The sequence below is a fragment of the Tupaia chinensis genome, unplaced genomic scaffold (assembly GCF_000334495.1).
Source record: "Tupaia chinensis unplaced genomic scaffold, TupChi_1.0 Scaffold148108_1, whole genome shotgun sequence".
Classification (NCBI taxonomy): Eukaryota; Metazoa; Chordata; class Mammalia; order Scandentia; family Tupaiidae; genus Tupaia; species Tupaia belangeri.
In genome coordinates this window covers 109111-134061 of record NW_006207959.1, presented here as the reverse complement: position 1 = coordinate 134061, position 24951 = coordinate 109111, and the positions used below count along the sequence as shown (strand labels likewise).

General features: G+C 48.7%; 1 protein-coding gene and 1 long non-coding RNA gene across 2 annotated transcripts; one reads left to right on the top strand and one right to left on the bottom strand.

Annotated features, from left to right (window-relative positions):
* Positions 1-9856, top strand: LOC102490919 (uncharacterized). The gene is made up of 3 exons (XR_337618.3): positions 1-19; positions 5468-5604; positions 8266-9856. It is a non-coding gene; the product is annotated as an uncharacterized LOC102490919 (long non-coding RNA).
* Positions 9857-11168: 1312 nt separating this feature from the next.
* CUNH1orf115 (chromosome unknown C1orf115 homolog) lies at positions 11169-24806 on the bottom strand. Its single transcript, XM_006170184.3, has 2 exons — positions 24467-24806; positions 11169-13630 (listed from the first exon to the last, which is right to left on the bottom strand). The coding sequence occupies exons 1-2, from the start codon at positions 24791-24793 to the stop codon at positions 13511-13513; spliced, it is 447 nt and encodes a 148-aa protein (XP_006170246.1). The 5' UTR covers positions 24794-24806; the 3' UTR covers positions 11169-13510.
* Between the last annotated feature and the right edge of the window lie 145 nt (positions 24807-24951).

The following is a 24951-nucleotide window of genomic DNA, read 5'->3' as shown; positions in this document are numbered from 1 at the left end:
AGCAGGAAGAGGACAGACAGTAAGTCCATGCCTGCCCCAGGAGACGAGGTCAGGGACTGGGCCAGCCTTGTGACTGCCCAGGTTCCAAGGTAAAAATGACAACAACAGCACAGGAAATACTGTGGCTGCATCAGAAACCCCCAGGGCTTGGCCTTGCACATTGTATTTCTGGCCCAGCATAGGTACATTGTGCAAATTAAACAAATAAACAGCAGTCTTGGCCTTGAGCTCAAAAGACTTTCAACATTCCTCTGTTTCTCCCCCCAGCTGGTAGCTTCCCTGCAGCTCAGGCCAGAATCCAAGAGAATTCTTGGGTTATTCTTTCTCCATTCTCCTCACTCACAACACACACACACACACACACACACAGCAGATCTCACTACTTCCTCCACAGAGCTCCATGGACCCTATCTTTCCCATCATCTCAGGTCACAGATTTCCCCCCTGGGCATCCCGATGGCCCTCTCCAACCTCCACTTTAACAATGCCCACTGAGGTGCAGGCTCATCCTGTCCCCATAGCAGCTAGGGATATCTTTTCAAACCACAGAAGGATCCAGTCGCCATGCCTCATGGCCTACTTAGTACCCTCCACAGTCTCCCCTTCACTTCCCTCTCTGCTGAGGCCCACAGGGCCTTGTGCTGCTTGACTCCACTCTCCATGGAACTTCACTCCCCACCTGCTCCCCTGACTGGGCTGCATCCAGCCACACTGGCGTCCCTTTCTCTAACAATGCCTCCCTTCCTCCTGCCCTCTCAAAGGCATCTACCTCTGACAATTTTGTGTAGTTCTTCCTCGTCTCTAGGACACCTGCCCTGTGGCCAGCTTGTCCTCAGATAGGCCTCCCTGTCTGCCCACAGGAGGCTGGAGTCTTGTTATTTGCTTCCTCCATAGCAGGTGTCTATTCATCTGGCTTTTCCCTGGCTCTACCCCTCACCTGGAGGCACAGGGACAGGCACCACAACCCTGGTTACCTGTGTCTTGTCCTGGCTCAGGGTCAGGCACCAAGCCGGTGCTCAGGTAGTTTGTTAAGTGATTTGTCTGAGTGCCTGAATATATGCAAGGAAGAAGGAGCTCATCAATGAACAGAACCTGAAGACAAGCATGCTTCTTGGATGCTCCAAGATACAGTGCCACGGTGGAATAGGGAGGACCCCAACAGACACCCACCTATCAGACTGCAGGCTGGCTTAGAGTCCCAGAAATCCCCATGGGAACCTCAGAGAGAACTCACCTTCTCTCTGGGTGGCCAGCATTTTGTCTGTCCTTGTTCACCATAAGGGATAGGGAAATGTCAAAGTATTTTTCCTGCTCTCATGTACTCAACATAGTACACTTCCGATGCCAGATGTGGACGGGATTTTCCCCGCACACCACACTATTCTCCGGTGGTCACTAATTGAGTGTCCTCTAGTTCCACTCTGACGCTATTCAACTGAAGTTAGAATTGGATCCCTCAGGGTTAGAACTCCGTCCTACGAAACTGCCCCTGATATCAGACACCAACTTCTAATCAACCAAGTGGATATAAACTGGGGTTCCCATAAATCCTTCTTCAGGTTGACTAATTTGCTAGAATGGCACACAGAACTCAGGAAAACACATACGTTTACCAGATTACTATTATTATTTTCAGAGAGAGATTTTTTACTATAGGGCACATGCGCTCACCACAGAAAGAGACAGACATAAAGCGAGAAATCACCCTTCTGGGGGGATGGCCACGCAGAAATCCCTTCTCCTCCATTCTCCTCTTGGGATTTTGGGCACATACACACACAGGTGCCTAGCATGAGTTTTAAGCCGCTGGGTCTGGGACTCAAACCATGGTCAACTACATGAGAGTCCAGCAACGTAACCATTATGCCGACTGCTGGTCCCACCCATTTATTATTTTAGTAAAGGATATGACGAGGTTATAGAAGAACAGGCAGATGAAGAAGTACACAGTGTAAGGTCTGGAAGGGTCCTGAGCACAGGACCTCTGTTCCCATGGAGGTGGGTGTGCTTCCCAGACACGGACATGCTCGTCAACCTAGAACTCTCTGAATTTCATGGATTTTTATGAAGGCTTTGTCACATAGGCATGATTGATTATTAACTCGACCTCCAGTACTTCTCTCTCTCCAGTTAGTTGATTAGAAGTTGGTGTCTCACACCTCTAAGGCTGGGAGATGGAGGTAAAAGTCCCAAGCTTCTGACCATGGCGTTCTCCCTTTGGTGACCAGCTCCCACTCAGGAGTCCACCAAGAGGCACTTCATTAGAACAAAAGATGCACCTGTTTCCAGGAGAGTCCAAGGAACTTAGGAGCTCTGTGTCAGATGCTCACACCACTCTGGAAATGGCAAAGGTCTTAGAAAGTTCTGCGTCAGAAACCAAATAATAGAATGAAGGATGTGCCTAGCATCCCTACTTTTAGGAAATTACAAGGGTTTTAGGAGCTCTGCACCAGGAACCAGGGGCAGAGACCAAAGACATTTTATATGTATATAAAATGTATTTTATATATGTCCCCAGACAACGGAACCTGCTGACCTTGGTCTAGGAATTCTCAGTCTCTAGAACTGTGAGAACGAATTTCTGTTCTTTATAAAGCACCCAGCTGGTGGTATTCTGTTATAGCTGTACAAAAGACTAAGACAATAATAATCCCACTCTTGGGGAACCAGCAGTTAGCGTAATGGCTATGTCGCTGGACTCCCACGTAGTCAACTGTGGTTCGAGTCCCGGACCCGGTGGCTTAAACTCACTCCGGGTGCGTGTGCGTGCGTGCCCAAGATCCCGAGAGGAGAATGGAGGAGAAGGGATTGCGGTGTGACCATCCCTCCTGGGGGGCGATTTCTCGCTTTCTGTCTCTCTGTCTCTGTCTGTCTGGCGAGCGCATGCGCCCTATAGCGAAAACCTCTCCAAAAAAAAAAAAAAAAGAAATAATCCCACTCTCGCACACATGCTTGGTGAGCTCCTACTCTATGCCAGGCATGGTTAAAGGCACCGAGGATTCAACAGTGAACAGGCCTGTCCCTGACCTCACAGAGCTTCTGCTCAACAGGGAATGAACCCCCAGGCAAGTGCGCAAGCCAGTACAGAAGTGCAGGCTGGGCTAGCAGTGAGCAGAGCACCGTGGTGGAGATGCGGACAGGAGTGGGGGTCCAGCAAGTTCCTCACCATGTCTGCTTCAATGCCCTCTTCTATAAAATGGGCTAGAGAGGCAGTCCCCAAAAGGCTCTGATGAAAATAGGCTGGCCCTGCCTTCCTCTGTTCAAAACCCTGCAATGGTGCTGCCTCATTCCACTCTGAGCAAGAGCCAAGTCTTCACTGTGGTCCATGAGGTCTGCAGGCTGGTCTGCCCTTGCCCCAACTCCCCGACTCCTGCTGTGCTTCTTCCTGCTCCTTGGTCAGGCCAGACAACACCTGAGACAAATACTATCCACTTCTAGTCCATGAGCCGATTCCTGTAGTTGAGGGTCTCGCCCTCCCCACTGCTCACACACACTTTCTGCCTACTCCACATTAGGCCCACTGAGTGTGGGAACGGGCGCATGAGGGGTGGGGCGCTCATGCAAAGTGACATTCCTAGCAGTGTCAGCAACAACACAGGTGGCCCTATCAAGAACCTGCTTTCTTGTCCCTAAGTAGAACCATCCAGTGGAAGTGCCTGGAGCTCCAGATTTTTATTTTGGAGTGTTTGTTAGACATAAAACAATAAATAGGGACCAAGTGCCTAAGACGTACCACAAAACTCCTGTAGAGATTCATGCTGTTTCCTTTCCTTCCTTTTTTTGCTCTTCTCCCTCTCCCCACCAAACATCTATCAAGAACCTCGTGGATATCAGGCTGGGATAGTCTGGACAATCCCATCTATGGACAGCTAATTCTTTTTTTTTTTAAAAAAAGAATTATTTATTTAATTTTATTTATTCATTCATTTATTTTAATTTGACCAGAGAGAGACACAGAGAGAGAGAAAGAGAGAGAGAAATTAAGAAAGCAAGCTGCCAGGTCCGCGACTCAAACTGTGGTCAGTCATGTGGGAGTGTCCAGCGCCTTAACCACCATGCCACCCGCTGGTACCTATGGACAGCTAATTCTAACTGTGGCAGAATACAAAATGCCCTAAGAACCAGGACCTGCGTGACAGTGCCCTGTCCAGACTGATTCCTTCCAACCCTGAAATCTGGGAAGGTTTCGTCCAGGAGGTGGCTTTGAGCTGAACTTTGAGAGAGAAGCCAGATTCCAAGCTTGCAGAGCAGGCAGGGCTGACTGAGGGTGGGGGCAAAGGTCAGGGGGCGGCTTCTCCTGGCCAATCCTGCAGCCTCTCTACCAGGGGAACCTTGGTCAGGAGAAAACACAGAGCAGAGGGTGTGGCGTGGCTGAGAAAACAGCAGCTTTGCCAGAAAAACAACTGGGTGCCCCCCTGTTGGCAGGACAGAGGCTGCTGGGGAAGTGATTCCCATTGTTTCTGTTTCCTCGCGGGGGATCACTTGAGAGGAGGTCACAGGCCTGCTGATTGCTGGAGTGGCCTTGAGAGCACCTTAAGAAGTCAAGAGGGAGGCAGGATAGGAAACAGCCACCTTGAAGAAATAAAAGACAATCAACCATCAAACGCATTGAAATGGAATTTTGTAAGAGGCAGAAAATGCTTCAGACAGAGAATACCAGAGCAGGGAGGGTCCAGGCGCCATCGATTTCAGCCTCTACTTTATGGAAGATGTCCAGGCCCAGAAAGGGGAGCCGACTGGTGTGAGGCCACACAGCTGATTGCTTTCCTGACTCTGAGTGTATGCTCAGATTACTTCCTGGGGCTGAGAGCAGGCAGAAAGGGAAGCCTAAGGCCTTCTCCCTCCCTCTCATGTTAGCTGAGGATGGCTCCAAATTGCCATTCAGACAGGACAACCTGCCTGAGTGCCCGGGATGACCTCAGGGCCTAACGTCTTCCCCGGCTTCCAGGACAGGCTGCCCCCTGCCCCACCACTCCCTAGCCTCAGAGATTAAGGTTTGGGTGTGGTCTTCCCTGCCCATCAGTCTTGACGTCTATAAGGCCCAGGATGTCTGAGAGGCCCGGTCCAACCCCAGCCAATCAGGAGAGCCAACAGGGCAGGTCATGCTCACAGCAGAAGACATGTCTTCTGTTTTTACCATTCGCTAAGATCTAGTCATGTCTCAGACCACTGCCCTCTTCCCACCAGCCTCGCCACTCGTTCCAGTCACACTGTCACTTGGGTCCTCTCACCTTCGGCCCTCTACATGTTTCTCTCATCCCAGAACCCCAGTTGGACATCCCATTTTTAGACACTATTCCAAGGTAGGGTGAGGTGTCTCCTAAGGTCCTGTTGATTCCTGCATGTACACAAACCCTCGCTTGACTTTGTAATTACTGCAGCTGTACACAGCAACACACACTGCATTCTTTCTATGGTTTTCACTGTTGCGAGAATTAACTCATGTATCCTGTTGACAACCCTGCAGAGTGCTATTACCCCCATTTGTCCATGGGTAGACTGATTTGGAGAGGTGGAGCCCTTTCGGAGATTGCTTCAGCAGCTGAGAGCTGCCTCACCTATAGGAAGTCCTTCCCAGGGCAATCTTTCCACCGGCTGGTCAAGGTAGAGTATACTTGGGGCCGACTGGTGTGGCAGTTAAGGGCTCTGGACTCCCACATGGTCTACTGTGATTCGAGTTCTGGATCTGGCGACTTGCTTCCTCCCTGTCTCTCTTTTTTTCTCTCTCTCCCCTCTCTCTTTCTCTCTCACTTTGTCCCTCTCTGGTCAAGTTAAAATAAATAAATAAAGTTAAATAAAAAATAATTCTTAAAAAATAAAAAGGTATAGTGTAGCACTCTGGCCATCCCACAGCAAGTCGGTCAACCCTCAGAGCCTTCTAGCTTCAGAGTTCCTCATGGGTGGCCTTTACGGGCCTGCACTGCAGCTCTACTTCTTTCTCTACTCAGTCCTATTGCCTTTTCTTTGGAGGTCAGTCTCAAGACAACCCCTAGTAAATACCCTGTACACTAAACGCCAGTCAGTGACAGTCAGTCTGGCGTCAGGACACACAGCCATAACCATGGCCTTCAACTGACTTCCAGTGGAGCAAGCCCAGCATCTGGGTCAAGGCCAGCACACAGCAGGTACTCAAAACTTGCTTATTGAATAAATGAATAAATAAACAAATGAAGAGACCCTTTGGGCAATTAAGGGAAGTATATATTTGCCGTCTACGTTCTCAGAATAGCTATTACTAAGTAAGGAGGTTACTATTGTAATAGCACTGTGGTGACTCCCTGAACCCCTCCAGAGATCTTTAGGGCTGCCTCTTGGCACCTCAGGCTCCCTGCCTGTCCTCTGAACACTCCAGGCACCTGGGAGTTGGCTCTTGTGCATGTCTGTGCTACACAAAAGGTGAGTCTCGGTGTCTAGAAATAAGGCCATGGGCAAACTGGAAGGGGCTCAGGGAGGAAACTCCAAATTTCTCCCTGCCTGGGCTGGCTGGAAGGGACCAGAGGTACACACAGCCCAGTTGCCTGATGCCAGGGCTGTTCCTGCTATACATAGTCTCTTCCTGCAGCCTCTGGGACTTTGGCTTGTGGCCCTAGGGTCCCTGGGGTGAACAATGGAGGGCTGGCTCCAAGGTTACAGAATTACCAGTCAATGGGAACAGTAAGAGAGCTGCAGAAATCAGCCCAAGGAAGTGTGGCAAAATAACAAAGTCAATTCAACACCAATGACTCCGGGTCACACAGCCCTTCCCTAGACCAGCCCAATGTCCTCCTCCCCTTTGTGCTTTGACCATGACAAGTCAGCAGCTAAGCAACCTCAGCATCTCAGAAACCCAGAGCCTGATGGGATGTAAAGGACTCAAGTATTTGGGAGAATCTTTTATCTTTTTAAAGAATTATTTATGGGGGAACCAGCAGTTAGCGTAATGGCTATGTCGCTGGACTCCCACGTAGTTGACCGTGGTTCGTGTCCCGGACCCGGTGGCTTAAAACTCACGCCGGGCGCGTGTGCGTGCGTGCCCAAGATCCCGAGAGGAGAATGGAGGAGAAGGGATTGCGGGATTGCGGCGTGACCATCCCCCCTGGGGGGTGATTTCTCGCTTTCTGTCTCTATGTCTCTCTCTGTCTGGTGAGCGCACGCGCTGTACAGTGAAAATCTCTCAAAAAAAAAAATTATTTATGGGACCAGCTGTTAGTGTAATGGCTATGTCGCTGGACTCCCATGTAGTCAACCACGGTTCATGTCCCAGACTCGGTGGCTTTAAACTCATGCTGGGCACGTGTGCCCATGTGCCCAAGATCCCGAGAGGAGAATTGAGGAAAAGGGATTGCAGCGTGGCCATCCCCCCGGGGGGTGATTTCTTGCTTTCTATCTATCTCTCTGTCTCTCTGTCTGTCTGGCAAGCACACGTGCCCTATAGCAAAAACCTCTCCAAAAAAAAAGAGAATTATTTATTTTAATTTTATTTATTCATTCATTTATTTTAATTTGACCAGAGAGACACAGAGAGAGAGGAAAAGTGAGAGACCAAGCCACCAGGTTCAGGACTCGACCCGCAGTCAGCCATGTGGGAGTATCTGGCGCCTTAACCACCACACCACCTGCTGGCCCCCTTTTGGGAGTCTTTCTAATTACTTAACCACAATATTGGAATCAGAAATGCATGCTGGATACTGTTGATTGATAAGGGAAGGCCAAAGCACAGGAAGTGAAGCGAAAGAATTGTTTCAGGCTAAACAGGACGATCACCCAGACCTCACAATACCCAAATTACCCAGTAGTGTGTCCAAGGTCTTATAGATTTCAGGATTATTTTAAACGCAGAAAAGTTGCAAACAGGGAGAAACATTCATCAAAGTTTTACCTCGGTCAAGAGCTATAATAAGGAGTCTTGTACAGTAGTGATGAGCTATCCTATGAAAAGGGGAGTCGGGTGACCTCGTAGCCATTCGGGGTGAGCATGAGAGTCAGGGGGTGGGCCTCTTGTCCTAACTACTAACTAAGAATAAGGGACAACTTCAATTGATTGATAAGAATGTCCCAAACCAAAAAAGATCCAATGAGTCTTGACAGCATCTTGAACTATTTCTGGTGTCTTGTCTCAGAGGTCCAGCGTCACAGGGGGTCGTGCCCAAGTGCACATTCCAGGATCAGGCCCTTTCTGCATGCCTCAGTTCAGTTCCCTTTTGGACCCAAGTTAGAATAAATGGGCTCTTCGATTTTCTTTATTTCATCATGTGATTATATTTCAAACTTCTCTCTTCTTCGCAGTCACTGGAGGGCCCAGGGCCCAGGAGCCTGAGAGGAAATGGCAGGGGGAGGCACCATTGGCGCTGAAATCCCTAACTTCCCTTCCGTTTCTTCATCTATAAAATAATCTTCATAAGACCTGCCTCACTGATGTCGTTATTGAGAATTAAATAAAACGGAACATTACATAAAATCTTATGATGCTACCCTGCACAATGCCTCATGTACCTACCACGTGCTTAATGCATCTTGGCTCTCTGATCCATTGTGCCCCATAACTGTCACCAGAGGAAGCAGGTAAGATCAGGGGCTGGAGGGAGTCTAGATATGGCTCACTGATTCGTTAAAATGAAAACTCTGAAAGACAAATGGGTTCAACTCTGATTTTGTATGGAAGAATGATAGCTATGAGTAAAATCAGGATTAATTTTCTACACTTCTCCCAACTCTAAAGAACTCAGAATGCAAACGTCATCATCCTCAAGGGCCTAACAGTGGCACAGAGGCAAAATGCAATGTTCTGCAAGGCAATCTCATGAGAGAAGAATCCTAGTTCAAGGCTGGAGACTTCCCTGGGTATGCAGCATACACTTTGCCCAAGGTCTGGAACTGGTTGAAGTCTAGGTGTGGGTCAAGGTGTCAAGACCCTGTTTGGGGGGACTTTTTCTCTCTCTTTCTTTGCTCACTCATGAAAAAATATCCTCCTCAACAGAAAGCATCTCTGTTTTGATTCTCTGTGACAGTGGCAAGAATAATACCAAACTCACAGCTCTTTCAATGATTAAAGGTAAATATGTAAAATGTTTTTCTAATAGGCAAGTTTCCCTGGGAGAAAAAAAGAGGTTAATTTCTCCATTTTCTGTTTCTGTAGCGATTGTAAACATCTCTGGAAGGAAGCAAAACAAACAAAACCCCAAAAGACACACTCAAAAAAAAAATATTTTTCCCCTCCGTTATCAAGGACAGCAAGTTCTGGGAGTGCGGGGAGCTAATTTATGGAGTTAAAGAGCAAGTAAAAGTAGGTGTGAGCTCTTAGCTCTGTCTCAGTGTAGTCCTTCAGCTCTGACGTTCACGGCTGGTTTGAACCAGATACATTTATTTTGAGCCTTGACAACAGGCTATAGAAGAGGAGTCACCTGAGAAACACCTTTAAAAAAAGCAAAGCCAGTCCTTAAGGTGTGAACTCTGATCTTAATTTGTCTCTGGATGAAGCTGAAGGGTAGAGGGTGCTAAACTTTTCGAGATGGAGATCTGGCCTGAGGCTTCAGCAGTCAAGCCTTCGTTCTGTCCTGCCCTGCCTCTTCCAGCCTGCACAGCTGGTGCACCTGCCAGACCTTGGCCCTGAGCCAACCCGAGGTCTGAAGAAATCTCCTTTTCTCCCTGGCTATGATGTTCAGGAATGACTTGGATAAAACCGCCTTGCCTCTTAAAAAAAATTTCAAACCCACCATTTATCTTATCAAGTTCTCCATGAATGGTCCAGGGAGTGAAGAGATCTTTTTTTAATTCAAAAATGATCGGGATATTTAGCAAAACCATGAACTCTCAAATGCAGCCTCGACAGGGATGCTGACAGCATTATTAATTTTTTTCTTAAATTTTGTGTATAATTTTAAAAATATACTTTCTTTTTCTTTTTTTTAAGTTTTTTTTTAAGGTGTTTGTTTGTTTGTTTGTTTGTTTTTGCATAAGGCATGTGCACTCACGGAAGAGGACAGACAGAGACACAGTGAGAGGGAAAGTGAGAAATCATTCTCTCCCTTCTTCTCCATTCTCTCAGGATTTGGGATGCACACACACATGCCTGCCATGTTTTGTGTGCCATCAGGTTGGGGACTCAAACCTCAGAGTTGGTCATGTGGGATCCAGCACCTTAACCACATCCCACCTGTGGCCGTGTGTATATTTTTTATTATAAGCTTGTGAGGTGAACTGTAAAGTGTTCCAGCCATTTTGGAGGTAATGGCATCGCAGTATTAATTCAGCTTATCTGTACTCCTGAAGTGTCAGAAGCTGGAAAAAGACATCATGGGTTCAAACCCCCTAACAGCTGCTGCCTAAATCTAACACTGCAGTGACGATTTCCAGGGCCATGACCACTTACTTTCTGCTGAGGGAACGACCACTCCCGGGAGGACCACTGAAGGGTGCAGGAGGAGATGTGAGTTCAGATCTGCTTCCGAGTCATTCTTGGTCATGAACATCAGTTGAGCCTTCTCTGACAAGGCACAGGTGCTGGGCAGAGGGTCAGCAGGGGTGATTCCAAGGTGGCTGAAAGAAGTTCCTCTTTGGCTTTGCTCTAAGCCCAGCAGCAGCTTAGGACCCTGCCTGGACAGATAATCTAATGGTTACCAAGGACTCCTCCTCCCTATCTTCCTACCACCAAAACCTTCCCCATCACTTCTGTGAGAGTTTGGTAAGCGGGCATTGCTCCATGTACCCACCACAGGGCAGGCCCCAGCCCTGGTCTAGCCTCCCACCTTGGCGCCCCCTAGAGGCAAGATGCAGCAAACCTTGGGGAGCCAGCATGTCACAGGTGACAGAGGAACAGTGTGGCAGAACCTTCTCAGCTACTCAGGGAAAACGCAGTTGCCTGGCCCCATGCTAGGCTCTTAAATCCAAGTTTAAGGTTCTAGAGATTTTAATTTTTAACAAACACATGAACTGAGGCTCCTACGCACTACATCTTACTCTGCTGGACTTTCAAGAGAACTGTCCTTTTATCAGCCAAACAGAGCTCCCCAAAGAGACAGTGTACCTCTCTCCCCTCCAGCCTGAGGGAGCAGCCCTGGGCTCCCATTGGATTTCCAGAGAGGATTCAATATCCTGACTCGACCAAGTCCTCAGCCTTGGCAGGCTGCTTCAGGAATCTTCTTTAGACAAGGCTAGAAAGTAAAGGAGGAAAAGCCCTTCGCACACAGAAACATTACACAAACTGGGGATTTTATTTACACAGTAGGGCTAAAAATAATATAAAAGAAGCCTCTTGGTCACACACACAGAGGAAAAGCTCTAAAAGTCAATCACCAGTGGGTACGGGCCCTGATATTTTAGCAACGACAACACAAAAACAAATTGTGGAGGAAGAAAAGGTAAAAGGTCATCTGTGCCGAGATTGAGGTTCTCAAGTCCAAGAACCACACAGAGGCTGTCATGAGGGGCGGCTGGTCAGGCTGATGACAAGGGGAAGTTTATCTTCTGGGCATGTGACCCTGATTCCCAGGGCAATCCGGTAAGGTTTTGACTTTGGACATTTCTGAGTCAATTCTTAACTAGACTGAGAATTTCAGGGCCACATGTGCTTGACCTTACGGTTTGTCCATTCTGGGAGACAGACATGAGGAAGCTCTTCCTCAGGCACATCCCTAGGAAAGGGAAGCAGGTCTTGGCACAGCCTGGGGTCACCTTCCACGTCGTCATGAGGATGCTGGGTCCGTTGGCTCGTCAGCATTGCTAGGTCACTGCAGAAGGCATTCTCCAAACTTCTTGTCCTTATGTGCTAAGACAACAGCCCCCCAGGGCACCCTCTTTCCCACTAACTATGCTTTCTCTTCCACTTGCAGCTTTCCCCCCTTCTCCCAGGCTCCCAATGTTCTAGGCAGGCTATATAATTACCTCTCATGTGTGAAAATGTGCCATTCCCAACTTTCGCCACACGGGCTAAAACAAGATCCTTTGTTCTCCTTTCATCACAAATGTTAATGATGCAGAAACTGGGTCCCAGGTCATCAACAAAAGGAGCCTCCAACAGGGGGAGCTGACTCTCCTCCACCTATTCCTTTTTCTATGCATCTGTCTGTCTTCCCACCTTCTCCACCTCCCAGTACCACCTGGTTGGGCTTGATCAGTGGTGCACAAGCCTTAGAGGCCTCCCCTGCATGCCCTAGGAAGGCCCCGGGGCAGCAGGTAGGCTGGTGCTGCAGACCACTCTGAACTTCCAGATTTTCTGTCGGAGCAGTGGCCCATCACAGGCTGGCAGAGGGAATGTAGGCAGGACCTTCTCTTTCTTTCACTTCCTGCCCAGTGTCCAGTGCTAGCCTGTGGCCATCATCAGTGGGTGTCAGGCCCACCTATGTCCACTCTAACCTTTGAACCTAGGTGAGATGAGGCCAAACTGTGCAGCCTGTGTGGGCTCAGGGGCTTCGGAGTGTTTGTAAGCACCAGCCATGACACCTCCCGCCCTTTCTCCTGGCCCTACCCGGCCACCTAAATCCCTCAGCACTGATCTTCCAAACCAGTCTCTTACTCCCTTCAACATCCTCTTGCCTTGTTTCTACATCCGTCACACCTGTCTCCTACTTACAGTTCCTTCTCCACAGCCACTTTCATTCCCAGCTGTCACCTCTCTCGGTCCCTGTGTCCCAGCACAAAGCTCCCCAGTCGGCCTGGCTAGAGAAGGCATTGAGCAGCTGTCAAGTGAGCTGATGCCCACAACCACAGCCAGCCACACGCTTCCAAGGGGAATCCGGCCAGCCCCAAACACAACGGCAGGGCACAAGAGCGGCAGGCACGGCCCTCAGACAGCCTGCCCCAGCCATCCGGCCTGCCTCTGAACTTGCCCTTCCTCCCTCTCACATCGCCAGGGGCACGTTCCTGCAGAGATGGGTGAAAATGACAAGCTTTTATCCCTTTAAGCAGCCGGGACACAACTGTCAACACAGTTTTCAAAATACCGTAGCCTTCAAAGAGATTTTTTTTCTTCCTTCCTTCTCAAGCCTGTAATTAAACTCCTGGTGACAGAGCAGGGGAGGAAGGAGATGGCAGAGAACAGCTTCAGAAATAAACAGCTCCTTTGCTGCCTCTGAACCAAGGTGGCCCAGGACTGTGAGTGTCCCTGTCAGCCCATGACCTTTCGGGGGGAATGCAGCAAATCACGTGACTCCAGGTCGACATCTCTTAGTCCTCAAATTCACGCTCTGCTACCCACGTTCACTGCTCTAACCTGTGCAGGGTTTACCTGCATCTACACCCCTGCTACCCCCACATGAAGGCTCTGGCTTTGGCAAACTCATCCTAATCCCAAACCTAACCTCGGCCTAATTCTCTGCAGAACTGATCATCGGATCCAGCCGTGTCTGAGAAATGTGAAAAGCTTAGCAGACGGGCAGGGGTAACTCATTCATCACATTCTTCCGATTCAACAAAGAAAGGCATTTTTTTCCTCTTCCACGTATTTTGAGAGTTCAAGTCTGAAACGCTCCTGATTCCCACCATTCCTAGAGCAGAGGCTTCCACTCGTCCTTGCAGCTCCAGCCCACAGCTCCCATCAGCGCACGAGGGCTACCACGCTGGTGGCCACTCCAAAGGGAGCAGAGTAGGCCGCGGCGAATCCTTGTAGACCGATGACGATGTAGCGGCAGCCTTTGGTGATGACCTTCCCGACGTTCTATTTTAGGAACAGAAGAGGAAAGGGTTAGGTTAGGCAGCTTTTGAATTCTTCCTTGAGTCATAGTGACACATATAAAAGTCATGTGCCTTATTCTCCGGGGGAAGATTAGCATATTCCATGTCCCACGCCCGCCCCCGACCTAAGAACATGTGGGGGCTCAGCACAGACATCATCCCCTGGCAAAGTGCTTTCCAGCACAGTGCGTTCCTGGGTAACTCGGAGCATCTTAGAAACAGCAGGGAGGCTGCCAGTTCTAAAACGAAACATCAGTTTAGTCTCTTTCTCAAACCAAAACCCATACCTCTTCTCTGTTCCAGCTGACAGTTATTGGAGGATCTGAAAGCCAGGGCGGTTTCTTTCATTCTTCTGAGAGCCCATCCATGGCCCCCCAACATCAGGGCTTATTCCTGCCTGCCCCTCACATTTGTCCCTCTGTAGTCTTCTGCCATTCTCTAATTGCCGCAGCCATTTAAGTCTTGTGTGTCCGACACAGTTATAAGCTCCTGTGGGTAAGGACTGGGCCAGGTTTTCTTGATGTCTACCCCTTTTCTTCTTTGCAAGACCCAGGGCTGGACAAGGGAGAGTTAAGGGATTCTAATGGAATGGCAGTAGAAAAATGAAGGACGTCACCAATGACTAACATCTATGCAGCTTTGCTCCCGGATCTTCCTCTTCCCATCGTCAGCCTCTTTTTATTTGTTTGTTTGTTTATTTATTCAATGTGCAGGTGAGCAAGAGACAGACAGACAGACAGACAGCACCCCACAGAGTCTTGGCTCTGCTATCCATCCCCAGCTTCAGGCAGCCCTGAGTCCTGGACACACATGTGCCTGGAAGACTCAGGGAGGTCTCCCAAGCAAACCTGGTGTCTTCCCATGTGGGTCTTCCTGGCAGAGCATCACATTTGACTGCTGTGTACCCTCCGCACCTGCCCTCAACTTCTACAGCATGCCTAGTGACGCCAATGTCCTTGCAGATGACCTGTGCCTCATCTCACATGGCGTGTCTCTCGGCCCTTTGACTTTTCCAACTACAATAATCGCTCAGGCTGGTTTCACTTAAAATTCTTCATCCCAGCTGCAAACTTTTCTTTGACTCCCAACACCACCAACAAACCTACTGTATCTGTCTAGAAGGTTGGCCATCCTTTTCTCTCAGCTATGACCTCATACTTTTCCTTTCTCTTCAAGCCTCCCCATCCCCAACACAGGCAGACACACATCTCCACACCTTTATTACATGATCCCACTTCATCCCTCACTGAAAAACATCAGACGTCACTGAGGAGCTCATTCATTTTCTCACCACCCTCTACAGACCTACCTGTGCCTGCCCTGCCTTCTCCCACCTTGCCTGATTCACTGGGGAAAATTGCCTTCTTCCCCAAGGCTGTTCCCTTGACCCTCGCTCTCTGTACCTCTCTCACCTTGCCTTTGGCTTCGCCTTCTCCAGCATCATCGCTCTCTTCCTCGCCACTGGATCATTCCCATTAGCTTACACACATGTTCAGACACCTCCTTGGCTCTGCATCTGCCCCAGGCCTCTGCTCTCCCTCATGAAGCCCACTGAAAGCCCATTCACACATAGTCTCCACGGCCACACTTAGTCTCTCCTTCTCTGGGTCCTACTCCCACCCATCCAGGGACGGCGTGGTCATGGCCACCTCCAACCTCTATGTTGCCTGATCTGATGGACACTTCTGTCTCCCCCCTCCCTGATTTCTCAGCAGCTTTTGATACACTTAATGAAATAATTATTTAACCTCTTTGACTCTATTCTCTTGATTCCCTCCGACACCGGGAGATCTTTCCCAGCTTCCTTTGCTAGATTATCTCTTCTACTAAACTTTATAACATTGGAGTTCTTCAGGTTTCAGGTTTGTTCTCTCTCTCTCTCTCTCTCTTTTTCCCTAAAAATCTCTCCTCAGGTGGTCTTGCCCATTTCTAATGACTTCAAGTATTTCCTGGATGCTGATAACTCCTCAGCTCAGACTCATATAGTCAATGCTCTACCTCAGATCACTCTTGGAGACCCTTATAAGTAATTTCTCTAGCACTCACTCTCTCTCTTTGTGTCAAGCAATAAACCTGATTTTGGTTAGCTACCAATATGTTTCTGGTGGCCTTTGGCTACTGGATTTCCATAAGAGAAAAGTATAGATAGAGAGGTTAAATTTATCCAAGTTGGATCAGGTGATTAGGATGGCTGGATCCCACATGGCTGACCACATGGTTCCAATTCTGGACCCAGTGGCTTGATAGACATGCCAAGCACGTGTGTGAACCCAAAATCCTGAAAGGAGGAAGACATAGAGGAAAATTGTAGCATGAATATGCCTCATGGGGGGGGGGTTCTCTCTCACTCCCCCAGCACACATGTGCCCTCTGGCAAAATTTAAAATAAAATGATGCAAGTTGAGATGAGCAGGTGGTATAGGGGTTAAGGCAATGGACTCTTATATGGCTGATCATGGCTCAAGTCATAGACTCAGGGGCTTGAAAATCATACCAGGTGCATGTTCATGCATACCCGAAGTCCCAAAAAGGGAATGGATGAGATGGGAATGTGGCGTGCCCATCCTCCCTGGGTGGTGACTTCTCACCTTCCCTCTTTCTATGTCTCTCTGTCTCTCTCTAGCAAGCATACTCACTTTATCGCAAAAAATGTAAAAAAAAAAATGCAAAGAAAATTATCCAAGTTTATAATAGCTGCTAAGAAGCAAAGAGCATACTCACTTTATCGCAAAAAATGTAAAAAAAAAATGCAAAGAAAATTATCCAAGTTTATAATAGCTATGAAGCAAAGCTGAAGTTCAATCTCAAAGAAATCTCAGCTTAGAGCCCATAGACTTAATATCATATTACAATTTCTTTCTTTCTTTTTTTTTTTTGGAGAGGTTTTTGCCATAGGGCGCGTGCGCTCGCCAGACAGACAGAGAGAGACAGAGAGATAGAAAGTGAGAAATCACCCCCCAGGGGGGATGGCCACGCCACAATCCCTTCTCCTCCATTCTCCTCTTGGGATCCTGGGCACGCACGCACACGCGCCCAGCGTGAGTTTTAAGCCACCGGGTCTGGGACGTGAACCGCGGTCGACTATGTGGGAGTCCAGCGACATAGCCATTACGCTAACTGCTGGTCCCTAATTTCTTTCTTTTATATTTCATTTTATCAGATTTTTGCCATAGGATGTATATACTTGCCAGAGAGAGATAGGGAGAGGCAAAGTGAGACATCGCACACTGGGGGATGGCCACGCTACAATCCCTTTTCCTCCACTCTCCTCGGGATTTTGGGCACACACACACATGCATCCAGTATGATTTTCAAGCCACAGGGTCTGAGACTTGAATCACGGTTGTCCATGTGGGAGTCCAGTGCCTTAACTATCATGCCACCTGCTGGCCCTAGACTTTCTTCCTTTAAAGAAGGCAGTAAGGAACCTTGTGGTTAACTTGTCATAGTCTGGGCTTGAAGTCTAGCTCCACTTAACTTTCTGTGGCCTGTTTCCTTACCTACACAATGGTAACCCCCTACTGGACTGTTAAGAGGATCATATGAGTTCAAGGAAAGCACTTAGAACAGTGCCTGGAATAACTATAGGCAGTTTAGGTGCCCCCACAAGGTCAGCTATTAATGCCATAAAATCACTTTTGCTTCTTTTTATTATACAGTATTCATATTTGAGATGGTAATATATAAATTCAGGATTTCTTGTTATCTGATTAGGAAAGTCAGTTTTTCTTCTTTTCGTTCTTTTTCTTTCTTCTTTCTCTCTCTTTCTCTTTCTCTCCTGTCTTTCTCTCTTTCTCTCTTTTCTTTTTCTCCTTTCTTTCTTTCCCTCTTTTTAATTGCCATCAGGTGTCTTCACTTACCAGAGAAAGACAGAGAGGGAGCAGGGGAGAAAACAGTCCCAATAAGGTGTGGTCATACCACCATCCGGTCGCCTTCATGTTTTCATCCTGTCAGGATTTAGGGCACACAAGCTTCCTTGGCAGAGTTTCAACCAAGGTCAGCCATGTGGGATCCGGCTCCCTTCATTACTAGGCTACGGGGCTAGCCTGGGACGTTTCTTAAGAGTACAGTTTCCGGGAACCAGCAGTTAGCGTAATGGCTATGTCGCTGGATTCCCACGTAGTTGACCGCGGTTTGCATCCCGGACTCGGTGGCTTAGAATTCACGCCGGGCGCGTGTGCGTGTGTGCCCAAGATCCCGAGAGGAGAATGGAGGAGAAGGGATTGTGGCGTGACCATCCCAGCTGGGGGGTGATTTCTCACTTTCTGTCTCTTTGGCTCTCTCTGGTAAGTGCACGCGTCCTATAGTGAAAACTTCTCAAAAAAAAAAAAAAAAAAGAGTACAGTTTCCTTCGATCTCTGGTTTACTCAAGCTTATATTACAAGGTTTCCCACCATAACAGAATGAGGGTGGGGATCCTGTGGTGCTCATGACCTCATGCCCAGCTCATAGACAGTGCCTGGTGTTTCCTTTGGTACAGCTCAGGCTGAGGAGTTTGGGAGAAACAGGTAATGTCCATGCTTACTCCTGACTTACTCTAGACGCTGCTTCTCTGACCCTGCCCTGTCAATTTCTCAGTGACATTGGGACCAGGGCATGCATGTCAGCTTGGGTGTATGTGTACATGGGTGTGTGAGTGTAAGATGTTGCTCAGACACATTTCTAAAAATGTGTAAGGGGAATCATTGGGAGAATGTTACATGTTTGAAAGAAGAAACCATTCTCTGGGAGCAAGAATAACAATAAAGAATGATCGTTAGAAACAGTACCATCAGAATCACAATTGCCTATATTAAACTTGAGATTAGGGACACTCATACATTCGTTTCTTCAGGCTGCTATTTTAAAAAATTACTTGTCACTCCATCTTTGCAATTTTTGGGAAAAAAGCCTACTAAAATATCTCATTAACTGGAACACTGTCAAGGCAGATTTCAGAAATGAAATGCAAGGAATGTAAGATATCTATCAACAACCATTTCAGTGTCATTCAGGGAAACTGATTTGGGCTTCTTTGATCTAGTAAAGATTTCAGCCCAACTAACCTCTCAGAGGGGCACTGGTGATGGGGGATCAGGGAGAGTACTAGCTTGAATAAGATGCCCAGGATCTAACCCCAGAACCTGTGAGTATGTTCCTTACATGGCAAGAGACCTCGCAGTGGTGTTCAAGTTAAGGACTCTGAGATTGGGACCAGGACATGCAGGTCAGCTTGGGTGTATGTGTGCGTGGGTGTGTGGGTGTGAGATGTCGCTCAGATACATTTTCATACAGGTGTAATGGGATAATCCAGGGCTAGTGGGTTATCCAGGTGGGCATCCTTATAAAGAAAGATGCAAGAGGAGGCAGACAGAAGGCCGGATAACCACAGATGCTGAGGTCACAGAGAAACAGATTGAAGAGTGAGTTAGAGACCTGAAGATGGAGGAGGGGGCCTCTGAAAGCAGGAAAGGGTAAAGAAATAAATTTTCCCTGGGAGGCTCTGGAAGAACCAGCCCAAGCAACATTAGCTCAGAAAACTAACTTCAGACCTTGGGCCCCCAGAACCACCGAGAACAAGCCTGCATTGTTTTCAGCCGCGATGTTGGTCGTTTGTTATCGCTGTCATAGGAAACCAATACAAGAGGCGAGGCTTTCTGGAGGTTTCTTGATATTCAGCTAATTCCCAGTAATGTCAGGGGTTCCCTGGCCCCTGAGTTTCAAAAAGGAAACCAGCTCTCAACAAAGATCACTTCCCCCGAATACAAAGATCACGTCTTCAATTGTCAGAATCTGGGCACAAACCTGAGGTGAGTGGCCAGTTACGAAAGCTGATTTCATACTGCAGTAGAGCTCCCTTAAAAGTCAGAACCGGGGTCAGCAGGAGGTATAATAGTTCAGGCACTGGACTCCCACATGGTCAACCGTGGTTTGAACCCCAGACCCGATGGCTTGAAAATCACTCCAGGTACGTGTGCATGCATGTCCAAACTCCCAGAAGAATGGAGGAGAAGGGATTGCAGCATGGCCATCTCCCCTGGGGGGTGATTTCTCACTTTCCTTCTCTCCTCTACAGTGAGCATATACACCCTACAGCAAAAACTTTAGAAAACAAAAACAAAAATGAGAACAGAAACACTCAGACTGGGTCTCTCCCCTGCACGCTCAGGCAATAACAGCGAACAGTTGTGTAACTCTGGTCATATTTTAGGTGCTCTCTAAGACCTCTACACGGATTGACACAACTACTCTCCACAGGTACGAAAATGTATCTGAGTGACATCTCACACCCACACACCCATGCACACATACACCCACGCTGACCTGCATGTCCTGGTCCCAACCTATTATTATCCTAGACTACAGAAGAGAACACTGAGGCAGAGGAAAGGGAACACAGCCTGAGGTCGCATATCTGAGAGATAGCTGGGCAGTCTGGGTCCAGTGCCCATGTCTGTGCTCTCCTCTTACATCCCGAAGACTTTTTTCTCCCTCTTGTGCTAAAGATCATTCCATACCCTTGGGACCAGCAGTCGGCGTAATGGCTATGTCGTTGGACTCCCACGTAGTCAACCGCGGTTCGCGTCCCGGACCCGATGGCTTAAACTCTCGCCGGGCGTGTGTGTATATGTGCCCAGGATCCCGAGAAGAGAATGGAGGACAAGGGATTGCAGCGTGGCCATCCCCCCTGGGGGTGATTTCTCACTTTCTATCTCTCTGTCTCTCTCTGTCTGGCGAGTGCACGCACCCTAAAGCAAAAACCTCCCCCCCCCCAAAAAAAAGATCATTCCATACCCTTTACTTTCCTCTCCAGCCTTCTCCTTGATGCCCAATTAATACCATGATTACCTTTCTTTATCCACACTTCACCCGGTGGTTCTCAGAAGTACTTGGGGAAGGTAGCCTCTTATTTTAGGCTAAGTTCTGGGGGGAACTCTTTCTCCTCCACTCCATCTGCTTCTGCATGCGAGGGCCAGTGAGACTCCCACTCCCAGCTCTGCTGCTGTCTAGCCATGCGCCCTTTAACAATAGCTTAATTTCCTTAAACTCCAGCTTCCTCCTGTGGGAAATGGGAATAACCACAGCTTCCCAAAGTTGTTGAGAGGATTCTGAGATATTACACAGAATGGGCCAGCGGGGTCCCTGGCACCCTGGAGAAGCACAGCAACTGTGTGTTCCTTCCGCTCCCCATGCCTATCACCCAGCACTTTAACAGTAAAGACTGCACTGCACACGGGCCACTCTTACTTAAAAACCAGCGGAGAACACTGCCGGTTAAGAGTCCCAGGCATGCGGGCCAGACCAGCCCAGCATAGGGTCGACCTCTGACTGGGGCCAGGGGGCAGTAGCAGAGGGCGATGAGCCCCCCTTCCAGGTTTCACAAAAGCCAAACACCTTTCTTTAAAGGGAAGTAAGACTTGAGAAGTTACCAGATGAATAGGACTCTCAGTCTCCCTTCCTTGAAGGCAAAGTCATTGTTAACAGTAGCACTTTTGAGGTCAGTGAGTGGTATGGTGGTTAGGGATGCTGGATTCCCACATGGTCGACACCCGTTCGAGTCCCAGACCTGGCAGCTTGCTTGCTTTCTCTCTCCCCCCAACCCCCTGGTCCCTCTCTGGTCAAATGAAAATAAATAAATAAAGTTAAATAAAATAATTCTTTAAAAAATGTTATGTCTCCTTTAAAAAAAATTAACAAGAGCACTGTGCGCAGGTCACTCCTTAAGTCTTCAGGACCAAATAAGATACAATTTCACCTGGTGGCTACAGCAGGCAAAAATCACCTCCCACATTTCTGGCCAAGCACATGTGCGCGTGGGGGCCCCAAAGCCTGACAGGATAGGAGAGAGAGAGCAGAAGGAACTGCAGCATGACCATGCCCCATGGTGGTGAGGGGGCTTCTCCCCTCTGTCCCTCTCGTCTCTCTCTATCTCTGGTGAGTGCACCTGCCTTTGGCACATAAACAAACAAATAAAGCCCTCAGATTTTAACATATACAATTCAATGACGTTTAGTACATTCACAAGACTTTGATCTAGTTCTAAGACATTTTCATTATCTCAAAAGGCGAACGTATATCCCATTAAGCAGGTGCTTTAAGCAGGTGCTTTCTGCTCCTCCCTCAGCGTCCCTGGCAACCAACAGTCTGTGCTCTGTCTCTCTGGATTTGCCTAGTCTGGATATTTCCTATAAACAGAACGATACGTGCAGCACGTAACCTTGCAGGTCTGGCTTATGTCAATGTTTTCGGAGGTTCAGTCACGTCCTAGCATGTGAGTCCATCAGACCTTTACAAGGCCGAGTAATGTTCCACGGTGTCTGTATCACGCTTTGTTTATCCATTTATCTACTAATGGGCATTTGGGCTGTTTTTACCTTTTGGCTAAATAGCTTCTATGAACATAATGCTTCCAGGAATGTGTGCACATAAATACTTGCTCAGTGCTTGTTTTCAAGCCTTTTGGAGTGAAATGACTAGACTGTAGTTCTATGTTCAAAATTGTCTTTACGTTTCAGTCTTTCTTTCTTTCTTTCATGAGAGAGAAAGACAAGCACCCCCAACAGGGTCTCAGGCTGTGATCCTACCCCGAGATTTCCCAGCAGCCAGGTGCATGGGCACATGCATGCATACCTGATGCACATAGGTTGACCTGGGACCCAGACCCTGGTCTTCCACATGGCTTCCAGCATTGGAGAGCATTGCGCTCCCACTGGGTTGCCACAACTGAGCCCACGTTTCACTTTTTTAACAACCAAACTGTTTTCCACAGTGGCTGTGCCATTTTACTTTCTTAGAAGAGGACAAGGATTCCAGTTTCTCACATGCTTGCCACATTTGTTATTTATTTATTTTATTATTATTTTAGAGTAGCTATCCTAATGACTATTGTATTTATATCTGGCAACATCTTCACTCATGCTTCTTTGCCCAGTTTTCATGTCACCTTGATTTGAAGACTACAACCACGTGCCCGAGGAGCTGACTGTCCGAGTTCTGGGCCAGGCAGCTCCACAGTGGTGCCCTGGCTCTGCCATGACTCCCTGGGAGGCTGTGGACTCTCAAGGGCACAGCTACTTCATCTCCATGTTTGTATTTCTAGTGCCGGGCACAATATATGGTACCAGGGAGCACCCGAACCACATCTTCAAGTGCCAACCCCCGAGCTAAGGTTTTGCCATATGGACTCTCTAGCTGAGAGGCAAAGTGTGGATTCTTCGTGCTGGACTGAGACCAAGAAGAGAGATAATTAGTCCCAGCATGAACTGAGCCTGGGAAGTCCCAACTTTCCTAGCTCTTAATACGTATTAATATTTGACCACTACCTGCCTATGTACTGCACCAAATTTGCTGACAAAGGTTTAAAGACGATGATAAGCCTAAAGCTCCCAGGGTGGAGACTGAATGGCTTCAGGTACGATAAGAGGCCACTGAAGATGCAGATAGCTAGACAGAGAATGGGGGTGAGGGCGTGGCCTTCGGCCAGGACAGTGAGGTTTGTGATTTCCTTCTGAGTGGCCTTGTTTAGGCCCAGTTCTGAGGCCTTCCTGGTAAAGGCACCTGGAAAGGGCTGTGGGATTTGAGCTCTGAGACGGGAACTGTCATTTTATCCTGTATTCATCCCTCCTCTTTCTCTCTCTCCTTCCCCTTCTCGCTCCTCCCTTTCTCACTCCCCCTGCCTCCTCTTTCCCCTCCGCTCTTCTCCAACCCCATTCCTTTACTCCAAGGCAAATGACAGAGTGTCTAAAAGCCCCTAGTATTCAAAGAGTCAGCTAGGAGAAAAGAAAAGCAGATTCAACAAGTGTGGATTTGAAATGTAGAGGTGTCTTTAAAAAGTTTAGGGGAAAAGCTGGACCTGCGGTTGGCCTAACAACTGTGTAACTGGGCTCCCATGTAGTTGACTGCAGTTCAAGTCCTGGACTGGGTGGCTTAAACTCATCTCCAAGTGTGGGTGCATGCCCAAGATCTCCAGAGTAGAATGGAGTGCAACATGGTTATCCCATTTCTCATTTTCTGTCTCTCTTTCTGGTAAGCGCACACACCCAATAGCAAAAACCTCTCAAAAAAAAAAAGTTTAGGGAAAAGACTATTATGAAAATGCTGTATACATGGATTTCAATTTTTTTTCCACCAAAATAAACTCATACTTTAACTTTATCTTCCCAAGAAATTTTTTTCTTTAATGAAAGTTTATTTGTTTCTTCCATGAGCAAAAGAGAACCCTCATCAGGGTGTCCACTCTGTGATCCAGCCCCTATAATGAGCATGCTGGATGCAGCAGTTCGAGGGAGGTCTCTGGATTAAAACCCAAAAGCTTCCCATGTGGGTCAGCCTTGCAGAAGGGGTTTCATCTCTACACAACTGTCTGACCCCTGCTTCAAGAGTTTTTTGAAGTCCCCTCTCACTCAGTTGGGTACTCGGGCCTTGGAAATAACCTTTGGATCATTTGGGGGGAATAATCCAAATACTTCTTAGCTAGTGGGATATTCCACAGAGGACTTGACCAAGCAAGATAAACTGGCCGCAGCCCCTAACTTTACAACTGGGTCGGCTTCTCCAAGTCGCCTAAGCGCTCTGAAGCGTCAGGGTCGCCATCATTACAACGTGGGGGCGAGGCTACGTAGGATACCATAACCACTGAGCAAGGGCCCCTTACGAACGTTACTAACCCGCCAGCAGCGGGGTAGCGGCGCCCAGCGCCACCCCGACTTCGTTTAGGCTGGAGGGACGGGTGTTGCTGCGCAGGGACAGCCCAGGGACAGCCCAGAGCGGCCGAGCGCAGTCCGACGGCGAGGACGACGCCCTGGTTAGCTGCTCGGGGACGGCGGGCGCGGTTCCCTACCTTGCCGTACTTCTTCAGCTTCTGCCGGTACCTCTTCCTGGGCTTGTCGCCGGGCGCTGGCTCCTCCAGCGGCTCGTAGTGCTCGGGCAGGACTGCGAAGTGCACCCTCCGGGCGCTCCTGGTCCCCGGGTGCCTCCTCCCCGCCCCGCTGGCCCGGCCCGCCCCGCTCAGCCCGCTCTCCGCAGCCCCCGCCGCCTCGTCTTCGCACTCCAGGTGCTCCACGATGGCGATCGAATCCTCGTCCCCCTCCGCACGCCCTCGCCCTCGCGGCCCGCGGCGCGGGAGGCTGCTCGCCGCCTTGCTCCGGAGCCTGGCTCCCACCGTCATGATTGCCGCGGAGGTCCGAGCGCGAGGACGCCCATGATTGCCGCGGAGGTCCGAGCGCGAGGACGCCAACCTTTGCTCCCTGCCGGTCCTCCACCCTGGCCGCCCGCCCCAGACCCAGCCCCAGTTCCAGCCCCAGCCCCAGCTCCCGCCCAGCCGGG